Here is a 27682-nt window from a genome sequence, read left to right as displayed (position 1 = left end):
GCCTTGTCTGGTCGTTCCTTCAGGGAGCTAGATTGGACTCCATAAGAAATAAGAGTGGAATTAATGACTGCCATCCCTCTGGTGGTCAATAGCTCCCTTTCTTTCCCAATGGCTGCGTGGGAGATTTCCCTCCACTAGCTCACATACCCTTGTGGCAGCTATGAGTTCAGCTTGTTGGTTGGTGGTATTGGGTGGGAGAGGTTTTGCCTCTATGATGGATGAGAGGGAAATGACGGCATACCCCGCCACTTTAACCCCTTCTTGTATAAAGGAGCTACCATACTGCATACAAGGCATATGTTAAGGGTGCCTGAGTGGTAGGACACCCCATACACACAGCCCTGGGCATGAGTCCATGAGCTGCAGTTCCTGCACTTGCTCTGCAGCCCACTCCTAGACTGGTTGCTGCAAGTTAGCAGAAATTACATTGGTGGCTGCCTGTAATTTGCCTAGCTACTGCCTGAGTATATATACATGGTAACTGTGCAATAAACTCAGACCTGCTTGGTCTCCGGAGGTCTTGATGAGCGACTCTGCAGCCACACTCTCCTCTACACTATTCCGTGGGCCTCCATGCTGGACGAGTGAGAGCCCACGCAAAAATCCAAACAACATTCCTAAAAGAAATAGAAAAAGCAATCATGAAATTTAGTTGGAAAAATAAGAAACCCAGACTAGCCAATGCAATCCTTAGCAAGAAGAGTGAAACAGGAGACATCACAATATCAGATATTAAACTATACTACAGAGCTATAGTAACAAATGCTGAGGTATTGCCACCAAAATAGACATGTAGACCAATGGCACAGAATGGAAGACAGAGACAAACTCACATAAACAGTTATATCATACTAGACAAAGGTGCTGAAAACATACATTGGCAAAAAGATAGTCTCTTTAAAAAATGGTGCTGGGAAAACTGGAAATCCATATGCAGCAAAATGAAATTAAACCACCATCTCTTGCCGTGCATAAAACTCAAAAGTGGATCAAGACCTAGGAATTAGACCAGAGACCCTGCACCTAATAGAAGAAAATATAGGCCCAAATCTTCATCATGTCAATTAGGCTCTGACTTCCTTTTATTTATTAATAAATCAAATCAAGAATTAATAAATGGGATAGATTTAAACTAAAAAGCTTCTTCTCAGCAAAGGAAACAATCAATAATGTGCAGAGATTGCCCACAGAGTGGGAGAACTACTACTCACACATCAGATAGAGTGCTAATCTCCAGGATGTACAAAGAACTCAAAGAAACTTAACATCAAAAAAATAAACAACCCAATCAATAAGTGGGCTAAGAAACTGAACAAATGCTTTTTAGAAGAAGATATACAATAGATCAACAAGTATATGAGGGATGGGGATATGCCTCAAGTGGTAGCGCGCTCGCCTGGCATGTGTGCAGCCCGGGTTCCATCCTCAGCACCACATACAAACAAAGATGTTGTGTCCGCCGAGAACTAAAAAAATAAATATTAAAAAATTCTCTCTCTTTCTCTCACTCTCTCTTTAAAAAAAAAAACAAGTATATGAAAAAAATGTTCAGATTCTCTAATAATTAGAGAAATGAAAATCAAAACAGATTTCATCTCACTCCAGTCAGAATGGCAATTGTCAAGAATACAAGCAATAGGGGCTAGGGATGTGGCTCAAGCGGTAGCGCACTCGCCTGGCATGCGTGCAGCCCGGGTTCGATCCTCAGCACCACATACAAACAAAGATGTGTCTGCCGAAAAACTAAAAAATAAATATTAAAAAAAATTCTCTCTCAAAAAAATATTATTGCTTGTATTCTTTTTTTTAAAAAATAAGTTTTGTCAAGGATGTGTTGAAAAAGATACTCTCATACAGTGTTGGTGGCACTAAAAATTGGTGCAACCACTATGGAAAGCAGTATGGAGAGTCCTTAGAAAACTTGGAATGAAACCACCATTTGACCCAGCTATTCTACTCCTCAATCTGTACCCAGAGGACTTAAAAATCAGCATACTATAGTGACACAGCCACATCAATGTTCATAGCAGCTCAATTCACAAAAACTAAACTTGGAACCAACCTAGATGCCTTTCAACAGAGGAATGGGTAAAAGAAACTGTGGTATATATACACAGTGGAATATTACTCTGCATTAAAAGAATAAAATTATGGCATTTGTAGGTAAATGAATGGAGTTGGAGAATTATACTGAGTGAAGGAAGCCAATCCCCCAAAAAACCAAAGGCTGAATGTTCTCTCTGATAATTGGATGGTGATCCATAATGGGATGGGGGGGATGGAGGCTCTTTGGTCAAAGGGGAGGAATGGAAGGGTAGGGGGATGGAGGCAGGAAAGATGATGAGATGAACATCATTACCCTAGGTACATGTATGACCGTTCATATGGTGCGAATCTATATCATGTATAACCAGAGAAGTGAAAAGTTGTGCTCCATTTGTGTATAAATGAATCAAAATTCATTATGCTGTCATGTATACCTAATTAGAATTAGTGTGTGTAAAATGTTGTAGATGGACACAATATCTTTATTTTTATTTATTTATGTGGTGCTGAGGATCGAACCCAGGGCCTCACACATGCAAGGCAAATGCTGTACCACTGAGCCACAACCCCAGCCCAGTAATTTATTCTTAAAGTAGATCACTGCACTGTGTGTTTCTGATGTGTATTTGAGTGTATGTGTGTGGTGCTGGGGATTGAACCCAGGGCCTTGTGCATGTGAGGCAAGCACTCTACCAACTGAGCTATATCCCTAACCCTCTGATTTGTATTCTTGAAAATAAAGATTGAGATGAAACACTTGTGCAAGTTTTGTTTAGGCTGTGCTATCTGAATTTCCTAGGTAGTATACTCTTAATCAAATCAAATAGTGAGCCCTCTGACACTTTGAACTATGTTGGATCAAAAGTAAATTGAATTTTATTTCTAATATGTGACAAGTCTTAGACTGTATGTTGTTTTTCAATATTTGTGGCTAATGGGCCACTGAAGAATGAATTTGTTCATTGTTGCCAACATCCTACTGACCTCACATGATGGGTTATGCTACCCTCTTATTTATATATAATACAGATATGTGTACATGTATACATGTGTGGGTTTCTTTTCAGGGAAAAATGACATTTTTACGTGGATTTTATATTTTTCACAGTCTTGCATATTTTTCTGTCTTATCGCTTCATCATAATTACACATAATGGTGAGATTGATTTTTTCATATTTGTACATGCCTATGATATGGCAGTAGATGTATATTTTCTTCAAACCCCATTTCTTAGCACACTTTTTTAGAGTTTCTTAAAGGTTTCAAGCAAATTACAGATTAACATATTAGCTTTTTCTTTTAAAAAATTTTTATTGGAATCATTGAAAATATTGTGTTCAAGTACATTTTTTGTAAAACAGATCAACTACTGATAAGAAATTTTTTTTCCAGTGGGATAGCAATTCTCTCTAATTGGAAAATCAAATTGCTGTGTCAGGCATACAGACTAGTTCAGGACTCTCAAGGAGACTTTTTTTCTTTTCTTTTTATTTATTTATTTAGCCATTCTGGGCATTGAACCTAGGGCTTCACACTTTCTAAGTAAGTGCTTTACTACTCAGCTGTATCTCCAGCCCCATTTCTTTTTGCTGCAGTCTGGCTGGGCACAAAATCACGAGCCACTCACAGCCTTGTAGATTCAAACAGCAATTCTTTATTCCCGAACTCACACTGGCATTCTACAAGCACATTCTGGGGAAAATCCACACTCTCCACCGGGCTCTGAATCCCAAATACTCTCTGAATCCCGCAAGAACTCAACGGGAACTCAAGGCGCCTGAGGCAGCAGGATACTCCCTATTCCCAGCAGGAGTCACCTTAAACCTGGAACCGCCCTAAACCCGGATCGCCCTAAACCCTGATCCACCCTAAACCCGGATCCGCCCTGGTCCTTGAGCAAGGTCACCTTTCATGCAAAGTCACTGCAAATGACCTGGGTCCACAATGGAGAGTCCTTCCTCTAAGCAACATGGGGTAGGCTGACAAGGAAATTGCCATGTGTCGTACCTACTTAGCTATGGCTCTCAGCATCTCCCCCCTTCTGATTAATTAAACAACAAGCAATGTGGCTTAGGGACCATGCCTGGTAGGTTGTCCAATTCAACATATGGTTCTTACCCGTCATGGGATGAACTGACCTCTAGGCGTCAGCCTCCTGTCTTAGGTTGATACCACTGCAATTGGACCATACCCATCACTGACTACCGGTCCAGCATACAGCCATACTTGTGGATAGGCCTATGCACCAGTGGGGGGGGGGGTGAGGTTCTTTGCCTCACCTCTGTTGGCCCCCAAATTTGGCCTTGGTGCCAGTGGGGGGGTGAGGTTCTTTGCCTCACCTCTGTTGGCCCCCAAATTTTAGACCATCACTAGCAGAAGGGAGGAGGATACAGAAATGCCACGACACCAAGCCAATTGACAGCTCATTTGGAAAAATTGCATCACTGGTGACACCATCAGCAAAGATATGCCAGCACTACCACAATTCGCTGCACCAAAGGATAGTTCACAATGTATACAAGTGATACATAGTCCAGGCAAGTTCTGCAAGCAGTTCAAAGCGGAGGAATCTATCAATATGTCCGTTTCCTCCCAAAGTAAGTCAACTCCTTGATTGTTGAGTTATATTCATTGATGCATCAGTTTATACAGTTTACTGTGATAGCTATCATAGAAGCTGTAGTTTGGCTTTATCTTAGTCTTCACCAGCACTGGGATGAAGATAGGAATTCTGGCAAAGATGCTAAAGAGACATTATCCTGAAAAGAATTATTAAATATAATGAAAAGGAAAGGTGAAAGTAAACAAACAGATCTGTTAACCTCCTTTAAAAACAATCCTTAACAGCTGTTTACCTAATTTAAATTAAACCATTTAAATCATGTGAATAAAAAAAATTCAGATCCATTTTTTCAAGAGCGCTCCTCATATATGAAATATGGACATACGCACACACAGACATACAACACAAAACACAAGAGTGCACACAAACGTACAACATATAAGACAATAGTAAAGGCCTTGTAGCTTTACCTAGGTGAAATCTCCATTGCAATGTTTAAAAACTCCACAGTCAAAAAATAAAACTGATCAGAAAAACATTAACCTAGGTTTGTATGAGCTCAAAAAATAAAATAGAACTTTATGATGTGGGAAAAGGCAATAATAAAATAGATATTGAAAAAAAGCATCCTGGTTAATCATTGTCGCAGATGTAAGAATAGCCAAGCTGGAGCTCTGGATATCAGCTGTTATGGCTTTGAGTCAAATCATCATCTTTTTGGTCTGTAGAATTGCTTTGGTTAGTCTCTCTGGAATCCAAATCGGTTGCTGTTCTCCCTGTGGAAACACACAAACAGAACCTCCGACTCCAGACAATCACTGGGTCAGGACCTTTCCATTGTCCTGTTAGAATATCTTTCCAAAGTACCTTAGGCTTATGTACATTTTTTGGATACATATATCTTTCTGCAGCACTAAGCCCTGATGAATCCAAATTTTAAAAGTTTAGAGTAAAAAGCGTTATTTTAAGTTTATCTTTGGGGGATATATACCCCTTTCCAATTCCCTCTTTTTGCTTTAATAAGTACGTTTTAATAGTTTGATGAGCACTTTCAACTATGCTTTGTCCTTGTGGATTGTATGGGATTCCTGTTAAGTAAAACATTAACTGATTTTTCTTCAGGGATAATGTTCCAAAATATCCTATATGCATCCTTTGGAAATTTAAAGATCCTTTTAAATTCAAGTCTTCCAAAAGCATTTTGCCTTAGTTTTTAGAATTACTTTAGTCCTTCTAATTTTTTGATGTGGTTTTAAACCAATTTCCTTTTAGTTTAACGTTTTCTAAATTGGCTCTTGTCTATAAATTTTAACACCCTCTGGGGCTGGGGATGTGGCTCAAGCGGTAGTGCGCTCACCTGGCATGCGTGCGGCCCGGGTTCGATCCTCAGCACCACATACAAAGATGTTGTGTCAGCCGAGAACTAAAAAAAAAAAAAAAAAAAAAAAAAAAATGAATATTAAAATTCTCTCTCTCTCTCTTTAAAAAAAAAATTTAACACCCTCATCTGAGACTTCTAATTTTTGAACCACCAGAAATTAAAGTTGATGGGCTTTTTGAAAAAATTACTAATAATCTCCTTGTTCTTCTATTTTATCCAATATTTGACTTTAAACTTCTCTCTTCTACCTTTTTCTATCTTGAATGTCTGTATCTAATAGTTGTCTTAGCTTTTTGTATTTTTTATCTGAAATACCTTTATTTGACATTTTTAACCATTTTTATCTTGTTTCTATCTTCTAGTTTTTTTTTTTTTTAAGGTTTGTACATACACCCTTAGTTGCTTTTTTTTCCTCCTATTTTTTTTTTGTTTCCTATTTTGTGGGTTTAAAATTCTTGTCTTCCTACATCTTCTCTATCTTTTTTTTACCTTTCTGTACTTCTGTCTTAAAGTTTTCCACTTCAAATTTTTAATCTTCTTTATCTAAATATCTTTTATCCTATTATCTTCCCATTTTCATAGTTTTTTTTAAGTAATGCTTTTAAGATTAACTAGGCTTCGAATGACACAATCTTTCCTCCGTCATGACGGCATCTTAACCACCTTCAATTTAACCTTTTAAAGCCTTTTGTAACTTACTTAGACATTTTACAACTTTTTACTTGACCACACAAAGATTATCTCATCTAGAAACATTTGTTTTTCTTTTAACCTTCCATATTAAAATATATTTCCACATCTTGAATCTTTTGTATCTCTTTTTCTTTTTTCTGCCATGAAGGTATCTCAACCACCTTCAATTTAACCTTTTAAAGCCTTCCAATTATCATCTATACTGTACATTTAAATGTACTTTTTCACCACCTACAGCTTCACTCTTTTAAACGAGGCTTAGATTTTGTTTAAATCGCTTAATGTTAGTTTACATTGCTGCCCTTCAACTAAAGGCTTTTTTTTTTTTACTCCATTAAGAAGCTTTGTCTCAATCTGCCATGTACAAATACCTTTTTCTTCTTTCTTCCTTTCTCAAGCTTTTAAAGTAAGTCTAGTTTCCTCAAAATCTTTTTAAATGGCATTTTACAACTTTTTACTTTACCACACAGAGATTATCTCATCTAGAAACATTTCTTTTTCTTTTAACCTTCCATATTAAAATATTTTCACATCTTCAATCTTTTAATATCTCTTTTCTAGCCATTAACCCTTTTTATAAATTCACATTCTGAAACAACTCTTATAAAATTTCTGATTTAGACAAATTACTCCACTTTAATAAGATGAAATACTTTCATGTTTTTTTTTTATGGTACTATAATACTATAATTGAAACCCAACTGAAACTTCTTATACTTTTTGTATATAAATTACGCCTGATAGAATCTTAACACTTAGTAACCTTGTTTCAGCAAAGACACAGACCAAAGCAATATTAAACATTTTTTTCCATTTACCAATTTATGAAAACACATAATGTTTAAATATATTACTTTATGTAACTTAATAAGTAAGAGTACTTGATTTTATATTTAGTGGTTGATATTTTAACACTTTAGCTTTGTAAATTAATCAGATGTCTGTAAAAACCAAGATCTTAGAGAAGTATAGTAAACAGAACTAGCCATCTTTTTCTTGTTGAAGAAAAAATCTTTCTACAGGATCGCATGATGGTCCCATTGTGATATTTTTAACAATTCCTCTTTAAAAAGCCATGGGCTACATTTTTGTATTGTATCAACATATGTCCTAACTGTTCTTGGTCTTACTGGGGTGCCTCCTTCCTCTAACAATTTCTCTTCCTCAGGGCCGACAAACTTCAAACCTTGAGCCAACCATTTTTTCCAGTTTGGCTGAGAAATTTCTAGGGATAGGCAGCTTGAAACAAAAACAAAATAAATCAAAACAAGAACACATTGTTTTTTGAAATGGTCACCCATTCTCTCACCTTCCCTCAGGGGCGAGCAATTTCACTTACCTCCAAGCCTTAGACGTTCCCCGTATGGGCCACCAAATGCTGCAGTCTGGCTGGGCACAAAATCACGAGCCACTCACAGCCTTGTAGATTCAAACAGCAATTCTTTATTCCCGAACTCACACCGGCACTCTACAAGCACGTTCTGGGGAAAATCCACACTCTCCACCGGGCTCTGAATCCCAAATACTCTCTGAATCCCGCGAGAACTCAACGGGAACTCAAGGCGCCTGAGGCAGCAGGATATGCCCTATTCCCAGCAGGAATCACCTTAAACCCCAATCCACCCTAAACCCAGATCCGCCCTGGTCCTTGAGCAAGGTCACCTTTCATGCAAAGTCACTGCAAATGACCTGGGTCCACAATGGAGAGTCCTTCCTCTAAGCAACATGGGGTAGGCTGACAAGGAAATTGCCATGTGTCGTACCTACTTAGCTATGGCTCTCAGCACTTTTCACTTGATAAAGGGTCTAATTTGTCTGAGCTAATGTCTAATTTGCTTAGGACTGTGCCACTCAGCCCTGCTTATTAAGAGACATTTTACTAGGAACAGGGAAGAGTTCAAAAACAAAACAAAGACTGGCAATAAATTACCTTTTTCTTAAATACATTTATATGCTGCCTTATTTTACATTCTATTTACCTGGTCTCATTAGACCAAAGGCATCTATTTGCTTAAAGGTGAATTGGAAATATTTTACAGAAATCAGGGTGAGAAGAAATCTATGAATATTAACTTGTGATATATATATATATATATATATATTTAAAACTCTCAGTTATAAGATAGTGTTAAAGTCTATCAAAATAAGACTTTTGAGGGGGGTAATGGGATTGGATCTATGGGTGCTTAACAACTGAACCACTCACAGCCCTTTTTATATTTTATTTATTTTCTATACCCCTTGGCTCCCTCAATCATCAGAAAAAAGTGGAAAAGGACAACCAACTGATTAAAATCACCTTGGAAAAACTGCCACCCTCCCCCAAACGCTGGTGACAGCTTTGACCTACCGGTCTGTGAAGAATCAGAATTGCCCCAAAGCTTCTCTCCAACTGAACTATTATGAATATTGTGTGGGAGGCCATTTGTGACCGCAGACCTCATCACTGACCCTAAGAGACAAGCGGTGGTCAGATATATAATGGATTTGGAACAGGTGCAAAAGGCCTTTGGAGTTCAGAAGTGAAGTCCTCCCAGCTCCTGGCTCCAGCCCTGCTGCTCCACAAATTCACCCAGGCGACCTTATTGTTTGTGCTTTTAATTTATTTTTATTTATTTTTTGGCACCGGGTTTTGAACCCAGGCGCGTTTTAACCCTGAGCTACATCCTCAGTCCCTTTTAGTTCTCTTCAGTCAGGGTCTGGCTAAGTTGCGAGGCTGGCCTCAAACTTGTGATCCTCCTGCTTTTGCCTCCTGATTGGCTGGGATTACAGGGGTGTGCCACCACACCTGGCTGACTTCCTTCTGTAAAGACTTGGAAAAGCGACTCCCACACCAACCTGTTACTCCCTAAATGGGAGGACTCCTGCCAGGTCCTAAGCACCCGAGGGTTGTCAGATTCCAGGGACAGACATGATGGGCCCACTTTCCAAGGATAAAACCTGCCCCTCCTGGGGTTTTGCAGCCCAGGACCACTTGCCACCAGGAAAAGAGAAAAAGGATGCGTGTTCTTGTGAGCTTCCGGGAGATTATGGGTCCTTTTCAGAAGAAGCAGGGTCCCGTTTAAGCTGCTCCTCTATGTACCACTTACCAGGAACCTTGCTCCTTTCTGCCCTAGTGGGACTTGCCCTTTTGGCTGTGGGGATTATTCTGTTCCGTGAGGAACCCACCCCTGGCTGAGGGTTGGCTTTCTCTTGGCCTTTCCTGTCCTCTTACTCCTCTCCTGGGGCTGCCTGCTGGAGCTGCTGTAAAGCAACCATATGCAAGGAGTAACCACTAGATGGCAGCACACACCCCTAACTGCGCTCCTCTTGTTTCTCCCCCTCTCTTCACAGGTGGAGACAGAGTGAGAGGGGACAGTCTTCCTGCTGGATTTGCCCTCATCAGCTCACTCTGGCAGGAGACACCAAGCCAATATTGAGGGTATTTGGGCAAATGAGACTAACGTGATTCTAAATCTACCTTTTATGGCTAAAGCCACCCATCCAAACCCAAGAATTAAAGCTCATCTTCAATTTAGCCTTTGGCTTTGTCGCGATGAACTAATGTAGCTGAGCACAATTTCAGCCACTTCGAGAACCCTAGATGTGAACCTTTGAAATTGGGCTTCATTTGATGGTGATAAATACCTCTGGTACCTTCTTTCCCTGCTGTAAAGTTGTAGATTCCTGCTGTCACAATCAGTGTACTTGGTCAAGCTGCGTAAACACCCTGTCGGCCGTCATCATGTGATGCAATTGGATTTTCTGAGTGTACCTGTGTTCCACCTGCTTGGCTGTAAAACCACATGGGAGATTTGCCGCCATTGGGGAAAATGGGTAAACATTAGCCAAAGAGTATTAAAGTCCTTCTTACAAAGAGGCCCTTGTGTCCTTTAAGCAAATGGACTAATCACACCTGACTGGATCCTAAGATAAGATAGATGCTGTTCCTGTACCCAGGCTTGGGTACTTAGTGGGTTCCATGAATGGACATCCCTATTCTGAGGAACTTCATCCATTATCAACCCCTACTTGTGAACATTAATTCCCCTAAATATCATAATGAGAGAGAAATATAGACCACCCATAAGTGGCCAGGAAAAGTGTCTCAGAGAAAACGGGAGGAAGAGACCATGCCATCCTAGCCTGGGGGATGTATTGTTGCCGCCCTTGACAGCTTCAACTGCAACAGCTCGCCTTGAGTTCCTCCTCCCGCTATGCCTAACAACATAAATCACATAATACCTTCTCTAAGCCACTTCCTCTAGTGCCAGGAAACCCTCACCCCTACCCTTATGCTAGGAAAGGCTTAAAAACTATTGTCTCTGTGTTTGTTGAAAAAGACCAAATAGAGTTGATGAGCCCCCTTTTAAATCCTGTTTTCATGTCATCTAACCAATCACCTATAGGGACAGATCAAGTTCATAATACCCTAGACAACAGCCACCCATTTGCTTCCCTCCCTCTTTGGGAGCTCTGCCTTTTCTCTTTCTATTACCCAATAAACTTGTTGCTTTGCTCTGGATCCGTTGGGTCCACAGATTTCATTCTTAGAATTCATGAAACAACCCAGACCCATGCTCTGTGTTACAATAGCCCAGTCTTTCTAACTGTGGAGCTGCTCAGCTTTTGAATAAACCCACACACAGCTTGGAATGTGTACTTTGCACCTTGCTATAAAGCACTTCCTTTCTTCCTACACATTGGACTGTGTCTAGCCTGGAAAGAGAAGGCACTGAATTCCCCCTGGTGCTTCCTGCAGCCCTTTCCTGTAGGTGTCCTGCTGCTGCTAAGCACAACACCAGAGGGCGAGGTGACAGTGAGAAGCTGCAGAGCTCTGGGAAGCAGGAGCCCCCTTGTAGGTGGACTTGGGCCTCTTCTTTTCTGAGGTTGAGACTCTTGTTAAACTGTGGCTGCTTTGGAGATTTGGGATGAGTAGCTTCCTGGAGTTGATCTACAACTTGTCCATGTGAAGGAAATGTATGAGGAACAAGATTAGAGAAAAAGATTGAAAGATCTCCTGGAGAGAGGGTCATGAAAGTGAGTCAAGGTGAGAGTGTCTATGGTGAATATTCAGGTTTTGAAGGATGGAGAGTTTGCACACCATGAAGAGGGGGCAGCCCGGCATGGTGACTCCTGGTGTGAACTCCTTAAGCATCCTGTGTCAGCACCCAGGAGTGTCCCTCTCCAAAAACTTGGATTCATCAAGCTGTCATTCTGGCCCTCAAGCTAGAGTGTAAGTAAGGGTTCTGGCTGTGAAAATGTACAAAGCAGCATTCCTCTGGTAAGCAAACTCCCGGAGGGTCACAGGCACCCTGTTTTTCCACACTTGGACTATTCTGCAGTTTCTCCCTGGAACTAGTAAATTGACTAATACATGCTTAATGTCTAGCTGCTCTGGTAATGTCCTTCATGAGGAGGCTCTATGCTAGAGTCTTACCAGCCTCGGCCTTGATCTCAGACACTCAGCTTTGGGAACAGAGGAACTCTCTTAGACAACACCAATGTGTCACTGCGCCTAAACCTGCCCAAATAACTGTAACTTTATAGACTGAGCAATAGGCTCTAATGATGCCAATGACCTAATGTAACCTATGGATATAAGTAAAGCTGGAAGCTCAGACGAGCAGCCTTTTTACTCTGCCCCTGCCCCTTGCTTCTGTCTCTTTTTGTTTTTCTTTTTTTTTTTAATATTTATTTTAGTAGAGAAAGAATTTTAATATTTATTTTCTAGTTTTCAGCGGACACAACATCTTTGTATGTGGTGCTGAGGATTGAACCCGGGCCGCACGCATGCCAGGCGAGCGCGCTACCGCTTGAGCCACATCCCCAGCCCTGTTTTTCTTTACAGAAATATTTTTAATCTTCTGAATCTAAGCTTTTCTTATGGCCTCATGTGGAGCAGGCTGGTTTCTGAGTTCAAATGTTTCTTCCTATTCCCTCTTGATTCCTTTGTAGAACGTTGCTTCCATATAGCTCCATTGCCCCCTGAATTGAATAACTGTACTTCCCTGTAGGTATGTTTTTATATTTTTAGGCGAAAATGGGTAGATAGACAGCAAAGGCATACGAAAGCCTTGGCTGTGAAGCCAGCTGTCTCATCCCAAATGTCTGACCTCTGACAATACGAGGCACTACCTCACTCCCTTCTGTTCCATTATGTCCTGGCAATCTGAGTAGATGACCTTTTCTTTTTTGGTACCAGAGATTGAACCCTGCGTTGCTTAACCACTGAGCCACCTCCCCAGCCCTTTCTTTCTGTTTTTATTTTGAGACAGGTTCTTGCTAAGTTGATGAAGGTGGCTTGAACTTGCAATCCTCCTGCTTCAGCTTCCAGAGCTGTTGGGATTCAGGCGTGTGCCACCGCTCCTGGTAAGATGTCCTTTTCTGAGGTGGGGTCTTATCTCATGGGACATTGCCTCTGGAACTGCCTAAGTACACTTGTTCCCTCAATTACAGGGGCAAAAAAACAGGAAGAGCCCACCTAATACAGTGAGAAGACAACACCAGTTTTGAAAGGCCAGGATTGAGATTTGCTTAAACAATTAAATCCCAATTTTTCAATTCTACAATGAATTTAATTTAATTATAAATAACAATTAATATCAGTTAATACTATTAATATCTTATATGGTTACATTTAAAGTGCTCTTTTATAAAGTTATATTACATATCATTTACCATATTCAGGTGTTCCCAGACCTGGGAGGTTGGATCTAAATGGATACATGCAATTATCCCTCACGTTAAGTCAGGTCCAGGCCCTGGGAAGTTGCTGGGGCTGGGAGGGGCAGGAAACCATCTCTTGGGTTCCATTCAGCCAGGTAGAGGTTCTATCCTGCTGTCACTCAAGATTCAGGGGCGGGGCCTGGATCGCTAGCCAATCAGAGACATGGGGTGGGGCCGCAGGAACTGTCCAATCAGCACCGCAGCTGGAAGAAGATGGAAACCTTCCACTTTTGTGGAGCTTCTTCTAGGGATCGCCATAGAGTGTCCAGAGGGTCTTGTGAAGAGAACTTGTAAGTGGCTCAGCCTCCTCGCTGTGACCTCCGCCCTATGCGGGCTGAGGCGACCCCGGGAACCCTAGAAGGCGGGGAATGGTGAGTGTGGAGGGCGCCCTTCCCGCAAGGGGAGCGGGTCGCGGTGAAGGGGACGGGTGAGTCGCTGTGGAGGGACCCGGGCCTCCGGCGGCAGCTGCGGCGACTGCGGTCGGAGTCCGGCCGGGCCCCGGGTCCTGCGCGGCGCTTTGCCGGCCGGAGCGGTCTGTGGGCAGCGCGGCCGCCCAGCCCCGCGTCTCCCCCTCTGCGGTGGCGGCGGGAGGGTCGCGGGGAGACTCCCGCCGCGGGCGAGGCGGGGACTGGGAGGGAGGTGTGCGCGTCCCAGCCCCCCTGCTCCTCGGGGTCCCCTGGTTACTCCGAAGTCTGCAAAACTGGGGAAGCCGGTCCCCAAATCCGCGACTGACCCTCATCCCCGGGGCTTGTGGGCGCAGGAGGCGGACAGATCTGTAGACCCTTCTGCCAGGGCCCCCTGACTGGAAATCAGCCCCCGCTGGACATTGGTTTAGAAAATGCGGATCGAGGAAGGCACAGCTGCATTTAAGAGAACCGCAAAGCAGGGAAGCCCAGCTGTGAAGTCTGCAGACCTCTCAGTGGTTGGCAGAAAGGACTTTTCTTTGAGAAGAGGAGCAAGCGGGATGCCAAGAAGGCGCTAGTGATGGGGGACAGGAGAGGTTGGGCACCTGGAATTCTTGGGAATTTTCGGGAAGCAGGTTTATTGACTGCGGGGCCCAGAGAGGCCGTTGCCTAAAGCATTCTGTGGGCGTTAGAGTCTGGAGTTCTTGACTTTGTCCCTCTGAGAGGAGGGGTTTGAAGGTTTACAGGACAAGTGCTTTTTGTTCCATTTTTTGAGACTAGAGGTTTCACAAATTTTTTTTTTTTAATTTGCAAACCTACAATTTCCAAAAAGAGGAAACTACCACCACAGTGCTGCTATATGCCTCTATGCAGAAGTTTGTTTTTGTTTTTGTTTTGTGTGGTTTTTTTTTTTTTTGTTTGTTTGTTTGTTGTTGTTGTTTGTTTTTGCTGACATCCTGTTTGAAAGGCTTTCTGAGAAGAATAGGAATCATATGTTGTATATATGGTGGGGGTTTCTGCTTAAATATGGTAAGGGTTTCCAGGGTGGGAGGTCTCTGGCCTGTTTCCCTAGATTAAGGGAGGATGGAGGGTGGCAACCTAATTATACATCTGAGAATGGTTCACCCTGCTGTCAGCCTTCTTTGTTACCTGGTTGTTGTTTGTTTGTTTTGATACTGTCATTGAACCCAGGGTCCTTAAGCACTGAGCCATATCCCCAGCAACAAACCTTCTTCTTTTTTTTTTGTATTGGGGATTGATCCCAGGGGTGCTTCACCACTGAGCTACATCCCCAGCCAATTTTGTTTTTATTTTGAGACAGGTTCTCACTAAGTTGCTGAGGTTGGCTTTGAACTTGAGATGCTCCTGCCTCAGCCTCTTGAGCCATTAATATATATCTTGCTTTTATTAATTACCTCTGGCCTTGAGCATTTTTCTTTAGTGTCCTTCATTTTTGTGAAATTGTTTATCTCTTTGTCCAACTTCTTGTTCTGTATAAATAGTATTGTTTTAAATTTAAAATTGATTTTTTATACTTGATATATAGAAAAATGATGGATTTTTGCATATTAAGCTCATGTGTGTGTTGCTACATTCCAGTATTAATTCCCAGAGTTTTTGTTGGTTCTTTGGGGTTTTGTAGGTAGGCCATAATGGCATGTATGAAGAGTAATTTTTTATTTGTTTCTTCTCAGTCTGAATGCCTATCATTATTATTTCTTATGCTTTCTCTGTACCCATTGATTTTATCTTAGGATTTTGTTGTTTAGCCGGTTGAGGTGATCAATTACATGAGTTGACTTTTAAATGTTTGGTCGTTTTTAAATACTTACAGATTGTGGATCAAATGTAGATGCTTCGTAGGATATATGAAACACTGGGTTTGATTCTCAGCACTGCGTTTCAATAAATAAAATAAAGGTCCATCAACAACTAAATTATTTTTTGGAGGGGGGTTCTGGGGATTGAACACATGCCCTTATGCAAGGCAATCACTCTACCAGGTGAGCTACAATCCTAGCCCAACAACTAAATATTTTTTAAAAACTACTTATAATTCCTATTTGTTTTTATTGGATCATTCTGTGTGTTAAAGGATAGATGTAATTTGCCATTATTCGTTCAATATTTTTTCTTTTTTCTTATTTATTTATTTATTTATTTATTTTTGCAGTGCTGGGGATCAAAGCCAGAGCCTCACACATGCTAAGAAGATACTATACCACTGAGCTTGAAAATTCTTTCATCTTTATTCTTAGAAGCAGTTTGTCTTCTCCCACCCCTACTCTGTACTGGGATTGAAACTCAGGGCACTCTCACTGAGCTATGCTCCTTTCCTTTATTTATTTATTTTTGTTGTTTCTTATAATGTCTGTCTCATTTTGTTTCTTGGCACTGCGGACCTCATACATTATGAAGTAGTACTTTTGCATCTCTTACCTGGAAGACATTGTAATGATTGATGTGCTTAAATGTTAGAATAAGCCCAAAAGACAAGGTGGGCCTGGTTCTCCCTGTTTTTGAGTTGCTATTGTTTCAATTTGTGTAATGCATAGAGCCTTATTTACATTGTTTATCTTTTCTCATGTGAGTTTTTCTGGATTGTTTCTTTCCAGAAATTGTTTGACTTCTTCCAAGTTATTTTTCTGTGCTTTATTTAAAATTATCTTGCTCTTGTTCTGCCAGTTATCCAATGTGGTACACCAGACTGTTTAGTTGAGGTCTTTTTTATTTTCTAATATGAGCATTCATTGTTGCAAATTTCTCCCTATGCACTGCTTTTTCTGTGTCTCACAAGAGACATGTTTGTTCATTTTCACATATTTTGAAATACTTAAGTTCCTTTGATGTGTGGACTATTCAGCTATGTATTGTGTGATTTTTGGACATTTTCTAGCTATTTTATGCTATTGATGGCTGGTTTCTTTTCAATATGGTCTGAAGGTGAGCAACTGATTTCTTGCTGAGACCCATGCAGCATCAACAAAGGATCTCAAGTTGGCAATGGGAGATGGAGAAAAACACAGATACAAAGAGAACAGAGACATTTTTAAGCACAGCTGGGGCCAAGTTGGACACTGCCCTCTGATAGTGGAACAGTGACCCAGAAGTACCTTGGCAAGTTGATTATGTAGGGTTTTCTAATCAGGAAGTTTAGCTATCAGGGCACTGTAAATTGTTCAAGGCTTGTGAGTTATTAAGAGGCTTCTTTGTGCACTAAAAAGTTATAAGCTAGAAACTCTTTGCAGCTATCCTGCTGTGCCCAGAAAACGCACTGTACTGGAACATTTGATAACTGTTAGCATCAGAGCCAAGTTTCAAGGCTGTTGACATGCATGCGTTTTGGCAAGGAATGTTTCCCAGGCTTGGCTTTTACCAACCACACAGGATAAGAAATGACCGGGGCTTGGCCATTCTCCACAATTTATGTTCCTTTGGTTTGTTAAGGTGTGTCTTTTAACATGGTCCATGTTGGTAAAGAGCAAAATGGGAACTTTGGCAGTTTAGGAGCTGACAGGCTGTGGTTTTGCCTGTGGACACACAGAAACTGTCTTATTGACATTTAAACATAGAGGCATGAGGTGGCTAACAGGTACCTGTAAATCATAACTGCAGTAACTAAAGCAGTAAACCAAGCAACAGGGACAGAACAATCCTATTTTAGGTTTAATGCAGTAAAAGTCCCTAAGCAGTAAGAGCTAAGAGTCCCTGGGATATTGACAAGCTTGCATCCATATAAAAAATGTAGAATGCACCTTCCAGTAGGATTGCACCAAATCCCTTGCCTTAATGTGCCCCAAATGTACTTATGTAAAAAGTAAAAGCCCTGCTGTGCTCAGGGCTCAGACTTTGGGAATTATCCCTCTGGGCTGTGGCAACAGGAACAATGTATTGCTTCCAGATCTCAGTATCCTGAACCTCATTTCCCACTATAGTGTGATCTTGACAAGAATTTGTACTGAGGCTTGGGATGGGGTGTAGTGGTAGACACACATAGCTAGTATTTGCAAAGCCTTGGATTCAATCTCCAACACTACAAAAGGAACAGGCAGAAGAACGTGCACTCCATAGTGGTTCTACCTGAGCAGATGTCTCTAGTTGATGTCTGATGCTGTTGATTTCAACTATTCCAGTACTGATTTTCTGACTTCTTGATCTGTCCCTTGCTGATAGAGATGAGTTGAAATCTGAAGGTACAATTGTGATCTGTGATTTTCCCTTCAGTTCCATGTTTTGCCTCATGTTTAGGAGTATATATATATTAAGGATTGTTATGTTTTCTTAGAGAATCAACTGTTCTATCATTATTTAGTCCCTTTATTCCTTATTTTGTTTGAGATACAACTTGATTAGTACAGCATTAAGAGAACTTTTAAAGTTATTTTTGGATCAATACAAGAATGGGCATAACTTTATAATTAATTCATCTATGTTTTCATATTGATCTATTTTGAAAATATCTATATATTGTTAATAGATAAAAATGGAATTTATTTGTAATTTCGAACATGGTGCTTTCAGTCAGATGTCATGGGGCATACCTGTAATCCATCCACTTGAATGGCTTAGGAGGAAGATAGCAAATCCAAGACCAACCTATGCACCTTGGACCCTGTCTCAAAATAAAAATTTAAAAATGGCTTGGGGATGTAACTTACAACTGAATGTTCCTGGTTTCAACCCATGTAAACACCTCTCCCCCCGCCTCTCTTTCTCTCTCTCCCTCCCCACCTTCCTCCATCTCTCTCTGACACACATACACAAACACACACATCCACACACACACACACAATGTATCCTTTTTTGTGCATGTGTGAGATGGTAGGCATTGAACCTAGGGCCTTGTGCATGTGAAGCAAGCACTCCAGCAGCTGACCTATATCCCCAGCCTTTAACCATTGTTGAATGGCTAAATTGAGCTAATTACCAAATACATTGCTTCACATACATTTTTTTGTGGGGGGGGGGAGTGAGGGAACTGTAAACATACTTCTCTAATGATTACTCACAATACTAGATTTCTTGAATTTATTTCTCATATATAAGAAAAGTTTTGACTCTTGACCTGATGTCTTGATAGTTAAAACTTTTTTTTTCATAAAGTGCACAAGGGTGGATCTTGTTTTCTACCAGTCTGTCTGTAGAGCATTCACATTTAAAGTGATTATTGATATGGTTGGATTAATATATACCATATTTGTAAACTACTTTCTGTCGTTTTACATCTCTGTTCCTACATCTTTTTGCTTCTCCCTAAAGAACTTCTTTCCAAAAGGTAGACAAGGAAACACACTGGTAAAACAGTCTCTAAATTTTTTTCTTGTTCTTCTTCAAGAAATTTAAATCATTTAACTTCATCTTAACTGATTCTTTGTTCTCTTTGCTCCAGTATGCCATGGAACACCTATAATGATGGTTTCATATAATTGTTTTAATTGGAACCTGCAATTTACTCTATAGTCTTTTTTGTTTGTTTGGTTGCTTTTTTGTTTGGTGGGACTGAGGATTGAAGCTTCATCATAGAGCTATACCCCCAGCCCTTCTTCATGTTTTGTTTAGAGTTACAGTGTTGCTGAGTTGCCAAGGCTGGCCTTGAACTTATGATCCTTCTGCCTTAGTCTGCTGACTCAGTGGGATTACAGGAGTGCACCACTTGCCCAGTGAATGTCTTTGTCTTCCAAATTGTGTGGCTTCGAAACTTGAAATTACAGTGTCAGTGATATGCATCAATTTATCCTCCATTTATGTATAAACCTCTGTTGTTTTGCTATGATCTTCAATATTTATATGTATTTGGCTTTTTCCTCAAACAAGGACACAGCTCTCTTTTTGGTGTTTTATATTGAGTTAAAATGTTTACTTTATGTAAACAAAATAAATGTATTCATTTATTTTTGTTCTGCATATCAATCTTATGTCTATGTTCATGGTGGTGTTAAGTGGGGACTGAACCCAAGGCTTTTCACATGCTAGGCAACTGCTCTCACACTGGCCTAACATAACATCTCCAGCCCTTTTTCTTTTTGGGTGGGGATATCAGGGATTGAACTCAGGGGCAGTCAACTACTGAGCCACATCCCCAGCCCTATTTTATATTTTATTTAGAGACAGGGTCTCACTGAGTTGCTTAGGGCCTTGCTGAGTTGCTGAGGCTGGCTTTGAACTAGCGATCCTCCTGCCTCAGCCTCCCAAGCCGCTGGGATTACAGATTTGTGTGACTGTTCTTGCCCCGCTTTCATATTAATTTTGAAACAGGGTCTCCCTGTGTGCCCAGGCTTCTCTGGAATTTGGGCTCCTCTTGCCTCAGCCTCCCAAGTAGCTGTGATTACAGGTGTGTGCCACAAAGCCTTGGAGCACGCTGTCCTTTTTCATGCCATGTATTGCAAAAATTTTTGTACGTTGTTGTCTTTTACCTTCCTCTATTTTCATAGATGTAAATTGTTCCACTTATTTTTTAGGAAATATTACTTTTTAAATTTGGAAACACTATTTTCTATGTTTAAAAGGTATTTGTGGCTTCTCAAACTATTCCAGTATTGTTTTTCTGGTTTTACTGTGTAATCTGTATTTCATCCTTGGAGTAGAGGGGAACACATTGCCTGTCCAGGTAAATAGATAACTTTTTGTCCCTGTCTCAACTATAGAGAGAATGAGGTGTCTGCCACAGTTGTGCAACGCCTGCTGTGTCATGAATCAGTTCTCTGTTCACATGTTGGATGACTGACTGTTCTTTTCTTTTTCAAGATCTGTTAGGTAATCTTTCTGTTAATAGTGTAGTCTTCCAAATTGTGTGGCTTCAAAATATTTTATGTATATTAGCCAAATGATCAGTTTCTTATTCTAATGAGTTTAAATGTTGTTAGACATTAAGTACACCTAGAGGATTTGATAAGCTGGTTATTTTCCTGTTTTCTTTCCACTTTTTTTTTTTCCTTCGGTTTGGGTAATGATTGCTACAGGCCCTAAAGCACTGAGCAATATCCTTACCCTTTGAAAAAAAATCTATTCATTTTATTTATTTTTAATTATTTAAGACAGGGTCTTGGTAAGTCCAAGTTGCTGGGATTATACATGTATGCCACTGCAGCAGGCATGAACTGTTTTTGGTTGTCCTAGTAAAAGTCTTGTTATTGACATTTTGCAATTTTATACATTCATTTACTAGTTACATCTTGGTGACAGTGAAATCTTTCTAAGAACATGTACACTTTTCCCCTTATTTTATTCTGCTCTGAAATTCTCCAACCAAAACTTTAATGATTACCTATTAGTCTACTGAATTATAATTCATGAGTCTTATTTAGTATTTAATTCTGACTGACATACAGAACCTAAGGTACAGGCTTTCAGTTGTGGTCCCTTTGTACAATCCCAAGGATGTACTGGATTCCCTAAATAATGAGTTGTAAAAAGAGGTTTCAAATTTGATCTGACATACCAGTCCACTAGAGATTCATCATCCAGAGTGTGTTTTGAGGACTGATGAGATGGACAACCTCTGTCAAGCATACAGAATATTGAAAACATGTAGAGGACCAACAGGACTTCCTGGCTGCATTTTGTTGGGACAACCTGCTTGGGAACCCCAAATCCCTCCTGCAGTTAAGCTGGTGAAGTCCATCCCAACAGTAGTTCCAGAGAGCGACATAGATCAAAGTTTGTTCCCAAGTATTTCTAAGAATATGCTGTCTCAGGACAGCTACTGTTATTATGTGCAGTACATGTTGGACTTTGATGTGAGAGGTACTGGAGACCATTGTACAAAGAGAATTGGAGAGACCCAGCAGCACAGCCAGTGTTCCTGTTCTCCTTGTTTCTCTACCAGTAGGTGCAATTCAGCACCAGAATTGCTGTGTGAGAAGATGTGAGCCTGGCTGGAGAGTAAGAGTGTGATACCAGGTGATGGAGTATTGGGAGGACATAATATCATGTGAAATTCTCACACAGTGAGTGCAGGTCTCCAGTGCTGTGTGTGTAACCTTCCTCCTGGGAATATCTGGGATGTTTTAGGAGTCAGTGACCTTTGAGGATGTGGCTGTGAACTTCTCCCTAGAAGAGTGGGCTCTGCTGGATCCTTCCCAGAAGATGCTCTTCAGAGATGTGATGCAGGAAACCTTCTGGAACCTGACCACTCTAGGTAAGGGTGACATTTTTTCCCTCACTTTGTCAATCAGAGAACTGTTATTACTTGCTTATGAGTTCTGTTCCATGATCTGGAATATGGAAAACCCACATGCTATACTAGCATGGTGACATTATACAACAGATCTGCAAGACTCTGATAGTTTTTTCTGTAATGTTGAAATAAGTCATAATGTTTCTGGGTCTGCATTTTAGGAAAACAATGGAAAAATCAGGCCATCGATGATCACTACAGTTCCAAGGGAAATCTAAGGTAATTGAACTCACAAGTGAAGGCAATGTTCCTCACAAATCTGGGAGTAACTTATAAAAAAAAAATCATAAAAAGAAGGAAATGATACATGCCAAGGTTCAAATTAATTTAATCTCCATTTTCTTATAACAGTCCATATAGGTTGAGCATGCATAATTGGAATGTTAAAAATCCAAAATGTTCCATTGCAGGCAGCATCTGGAACAGACTTGATGTCATAAGTGACACTTTCTGGTAGTTTATCGTACACAGACTGTTTTCCATACACAATTTATTAAAAATGTATGAAATTACCTTCAGGTAGGACCCATTTTGAAAATATTTTACTGTGTATATGCAAGTATCACAAATCCAATCTGAGTTTTGTCCCATGCTTTTCACATAAGTAGTAGCCAGTTATATTCACAAGTGATAAACATCTTCAGGGTTAATAAAATCTTAACTTGACAGGATTATTTAGAAACCTGAACTTGGTGGTGGTGCAGACTTCTAATCCCAACAACTTGGAAGGCTGAGGGAGAAGGATCACAAGTGGAATGCTAGCCTCAACACTTTAGTGAGGCTCTGAGCAACTTACTAAGATGCTGTCTCAAAAAAAATTTTTTTCAAAGGACTGAAATGTAGCTCAGTAGTAAAGCTTACACAGCATAAAGCCAATTCTTCTGCTAAATCATTAAATAAATCCTTAGTAATGTTATTTTCATTCTTTGCAGAATTCAAGTGTTAGAGAGATTCTATGAACAGAAAAAAGATGGTCAATGTGGAGAGGTCCTCAGCCACATCATAGATCCTCTTGAAAACAAGATACGTTCTTCTGGAGTAAAACCAAGTGAACATCATGTGTGTGGAGAAGTCACCATTGCTGATCCATCCCTAGTTGTGCCCCTGACAGCTCATACTGGACACAAAGCACATGAGTATCAGGAACATGGAGAGAAGCCATATGAATATAAGGAAGATGGGAAAGCCTTGCATGATCCCCAATGTTTCCAGAAGCATGAAAGAACTCACACAGGAGAGAAACCCAATGTGTGTAAGCACTGTGGAAAAGCTTTGCGTTGTCTCAAATCTCTTAAAAGACATGAAAGAAATCACATAAGTGAGAAACCCAATGTGTGTAAGCACTGTGGAAAAGCCTTTCGTTCTTCCAGCTACATTAAAATTCATGAACGAATTCACAGTGGAGAGAGACCATACAATTGCAAACAGTGTGGAAAAGCCTATCGTTTTTACTATGACCTTCAAATTCATGAACGAAATCACAGTGGAAAGAAACCCTATGTGTGTAAGCAATGCGGAAAAGCCTTTAGTTCTTCAAGCCGCATGAAAGTACATGAACAAATTCACAACAGAGAGAAATCCTATGTGTGTAAGCAATGTGGGAAAGGCTTTAGTACTTCTAGATACATGAAAAGACATGAACTAATTCACAGTGGAGAGAAACCCTATACATGTAAACAATGTGGGAAAGCTTTTCATTTACATAGATCCCTTCAAATGCATGAGATAACACACAATGGACAGAAACCCTATGTATGTAAGCAATGTGGAAAAGGTTTTCTTTCCTCCAGCTCCATTATCAAACATGAACGAAATCACAGTGAACAGAAACCCTATACATGTAATCAGTGTGGGAAAGGTTTTCCATTTCTCAGTTCCCTTCACATGCATGAACTAATTCACAGTGGAGAGAAGCCCTATACATGTGAACAATGTGGGAGAGCTTTCACTCATTCCTATGCCATCAGAAGACATGAAAAAACTCACACTGGAGAAAAACCCTTCATATGTAAGCAATGTGGAAAAGGCTTTAGTTCTTCCAGCTCCGTTAGAATACATGAGCGAATTCACAGTGGAGAGAAACCTTATACATGTGAACAATGTGGGAAAGCTTTCAGTCATTCCAACGCAATGAGAAAACATGAAAAAATTCACACTAGAGACAAACCTTACATATGTAAGCAATGTGGAAAAGGCTTTAGTTCTTCCAGCTCCATTAGAATACATGAGCAAATTCATACTGGAGAGAAAATCTATGCCTGCAAACATTGTGGGAAAGCTTTCATTCACTCCTATTTAGTCAGAAGACATGAAGTAATTCACACTGCAGAAAGACCCTACATGTGCAAGCAATGTGGCAAATCCTACAGTGATCCCCATACCATAAGACAACATCGAAGAATTCACAGTGCCATGAAAACATGCATGTGAGCAGTGCGGGAAAGCCTTTAGTCATTCCTCCACCCTTAAAATACATGACAGAATGCACACTGGAGAGAAACCCTGTGTGTGTGTGTGTAAAGAATGCAGAGAAGCCTTCACTCCATCCAGGTACCTTCTTAAACATCAAGGAACTCACACTTGAGAGAAACTCCATGAGTATAAACTATGTGAGAAAGCCTTTCCTGGTTACAGTTCCCTTTCATACCAAGAAAACATTCACAGTTAGGAGGAACCTTAATGATGTCAGCAATGTGGGAAAGCCTTTATTCTCAGGTTCTTTCAAGTACATAAAACAGCACACTGGAGAGTAACCCTGAATACAGAAAAAATGAGAAGTCTTTATTATCACATGAACTTGTGAGCAAACATAATAATGCAGCTGCAGTAACTTGTATTTTTGCGATAGATATGGGGACACTTGTTGCCATCTTGGTTCAGTGGGCCCATATAAATGAGCACAGTATGCAGTGGAACCTGCAATAGAAGACCTGTGAAATGATCTCTCTTTGGTTCATATGTAAGAAATTACAGTGGATGAAAACCCTGTGAATGTCTGTAATCCCAGTTTCTTGGGCAGCTGAGATAGGAGGATTGGGAGTTCAGATCCAGACTCAGCAATTTAGTGAGGCCCTAAGCAACTCAGTGGGATCCTGTCTCTAATAAAATGTAAAAAAGGGCTAGGGATGTGGCTGGGTGGCTAAGCACCCCTGGGTTCAACCCCTGGTACCAGAAACCAAACAACAAACCCTGTGAGGGAAAAATTCTTAGAAAAGAGGTGACAGTTGCACATAGTTTCAGAGGAGTATGAAAATTCCTCATATAGCAGAATCCTTTTTTTAAAAAAATATTTTTTTAGTTGTAGATGGACACAATATCTTTATTTATTTTTTATGTGGTGCTGAGGATCAAACCCAGGGCCTCATACTTGCAAGGCAGGTGCTCTGCCACTGAGCTACAGCTCCAGACCCATAGTAGAATCCTATACATGCAATTAATATGAAGAGCATGGTGTAAAGAAATTTGATTAGAAGTTTCCAGAAAATGTAGTACTTGGAGGAAATGTCCCCAAACTTATATTGTGTTCACCAGTAATTCATTTTTAAAGTAGATCTCTGCATTGTGTGTTTCTGATTTGTATTCTTGAAAATAAAGATTGAGGTGAAACACTTGTGCAAGTTTTGTTTAGGCTGTGCTATCTGAATTTCCTAAGTAGTGTATTCTTAATCAAATCAGGTAGTGAACCCTCTAACACTTTGAACCATGTTGGATCAAAAGCAAATTGAATTTTATTTCTAATATGCAATTAGTCTTAGTTTGTATGTTGTTTTTCAATATTTGTGGCTAACATGCCACTGAAGAATGAGTCTTTGTTCATTGTTGCCAACATCCTACTGACCTCACATGATGGGTTATGCGTACCCCCTTATTTATATATACATACACATACGTGTACATGTATACATGTGTATGTTTCTTTTCAGGGGAAAAATGACATTTTTACATGGATTTTATATTTTTCACAGTGTGATGGCATATTTTTCCATCTTATTGCTGCATCATAATTACACGTAATGGTGAAATTCATTTATACATATTTGTTCATGCCCATGATATGACAGTAGATGTATATTTTCAAATCAGATTTCTGTGCATACATTTTTAGTGTTTGTTAAATGTTTCAAACAAATTATAGATTAACACATATTAGCTTTTTCTTTTAAAAATTTTTATTGGAAACATTGAAAATATTGTGATGAATACAAGTTTTTGTAATACAGATCAGCAACTGAGAAGAATGAAATTCTTTTTCAGTGGGATAGCGATTCTCTGTAATTGGAAATTCATGCTAGACTTCCCTATCAAATTAATTACAGTTATCATCTCTACAACATTTTTTTAAAATATTTATTTTTTAGGTGTAGATAGACACAACAAATGCCTTTATTTTTATGTGGTGCTGAGGATCGAACCCAGGTCCTGCCCGTGCTAGGCGAGTGCTCTACCGCTGAGCCACAATCCCAGCCCACATTTCTTTTTTTTATATTTATAAAATATAAATATTATTTATATTTATTTTTTTATTTTAGACATATCTTTATTTCATTTATTTGTTTTTTTGTGGTACTGAGTATGGAACCCAGGGCCTCGCACGGGCTAAGCGAGCACTCTGCTGCTGAGCCACAACCCCAGCCCTCTGCAACATTTCTTACAGCTAAGTCCAAGAAAATCAATTGCTGTGTCAGGCCTGCAGACTAGTTCAGGACTCAAAGAGACCTTTTCCTTTCTTTTACAGTTCTGGGCATTGAACCCGGGGCCTCACACTTTCTAAGTAAGTGCTCTACTGTTGTGCTGTATCCCCAGCTCCATTTATTTTATTTTGATAAAGAGTCTAAGTTGGTCTAAGTACAAGGACAATGAAATATGAGGAACGATAGCACATGAATATATAAAGAGCCGAATTTCCAGATTTCCCTCTCTCCATGCTTAGTACATCCTGTGCCTTTGTTTCCTCTGCAAGAATGCTGTTCTAACACTGCTTGGGGTGGTTGTGGAGGTACACACCTGTAATCCCAGCAACTCAGGATGCTGAGGCAGTAGGATCCCAAGTTCAGGGTCGGTCTCAGCAACTTATAAGGCCCTAAGTAACTTAGTGAGATTCTGTCTAAAAGGAATCTCAATGGTAAAGTGTCTCTGGGTTCTATCCCCAGTGCCAAAAGAAGAAGAAAAAAGAAAACCTGCCTGGGAATCTCTTTGTCCTTCAAAATCGTCTAGGGAAAGTGCCACTTCTTCTGTGAGCCTAGTCAGTTTCACGATCTTGTGCTTTATATTCCTTTTTTTTTTTTAATCTCCAAAAAAAAGTTTATTAGCATGATTAAAAACATTTTCTTGAATAACAGAGTTTCTAAACATGAAAGAATATCAGTGGCTATACCTTACAAGTAATATTTGGAATTCAATGGACAATTTTATTACCAGCCTTCATTTTATTAAAAACGATCCATTTATTGGCTCCATGAAGTCATGACTATTGCTTTGTCTGGGAGTGAGTCCCAACTGCAATTAAATATAAAAAATATCTTCCATCATAACTGGAGTGTGACCTGCATTGAAGAACAGCTCTAACTGAGTAAAGAGTTGATAAAAATCCAGAGTTGGGTTTTTGTTGTTTAAAAACATTCCTTTTACACACTACAGAGAAATAATTAGTATTTTGGCTTTTTAAATTCCTACATACTGTTTAGAATGGCTTTCCCCAAAGGTCCTCCCA

The 27682-nt window shown here is 40.0% G+C and overlaps 1 protein-coding gene across 2 annotated transcripts; it reads left to right on the top strand.

Annotated features, from left to right (window-relative positions):
• Positions 1–13600: 13600 nt before the first annotated feature.
• Positions 13601–25584, top strand: LOC114090371 (zinc finger protein 709-like). Of its 2 annotated transcripts, none has more exons than XM_071601538.1 (4): positions 13601–13682; positions 21807–21933; positions 22134–22191; positions 22905–25584. In XM_071601538.1, the coding sequence occupies exons 2-4, from the start codon at positions 21882–21884 to the stop codon at positions 24400–24402; spliced, it is 1608 nt and encodes a 535-aa protein (XP_071457639.1). In that variant the 5' UTR covers positions 13601–13682; positions 21807–21881; the 3' UTR covers positions 24403–25584. The 2 variants fall into 2 exon arrangements, with proteins under 2 accessions (XP_071457639.1, XP_034491203.2); XM_034635312.2 differs by having other exon boundaries at positions 13607–13763.
• The last annotated feature ends 2098 nt before the right edge of the window (positions 25585–27682 follow it).

The sequence above is a fragment of the Marmota flaviventris genome, chromosome 1 (assembly GCF_047511675.1).
Source record: "Marmota flaviventris isolate mMarFla1 chromosome 1, mMarFla1.hap1, whole genome shotgun sequence".
NCBI lineage: Eukaryota > Metazoa > Chordata > Mammalia > Rodentia > Sciuridae > Marmota > Marmota flaviventris.
Note: the sequence above shows the minus strand (reverse complement) of the source record. Positions and strands in the feature narration are given on the sequence as shown.

Bases quoted from the DNA above. Each gene is read 5' to 3' on its own strand.
- LOC114090371 (XM_034635312.2), top strand. The intron at 21,934-22,133 runs GTAAGGGTGACA...TCTGCATTTTAG, and splicing joins CTGGAACCTGACCACTCTAG to GAAAACAATGGAAAAATCAG. The intron at 22,192-22,904 runs GTAATTGAACTC...CATTCTTTGCAG, and splicing joins AGTTCCAAGGGAAATCTAAG to AATTCAAGTGTTAGAGAGAT.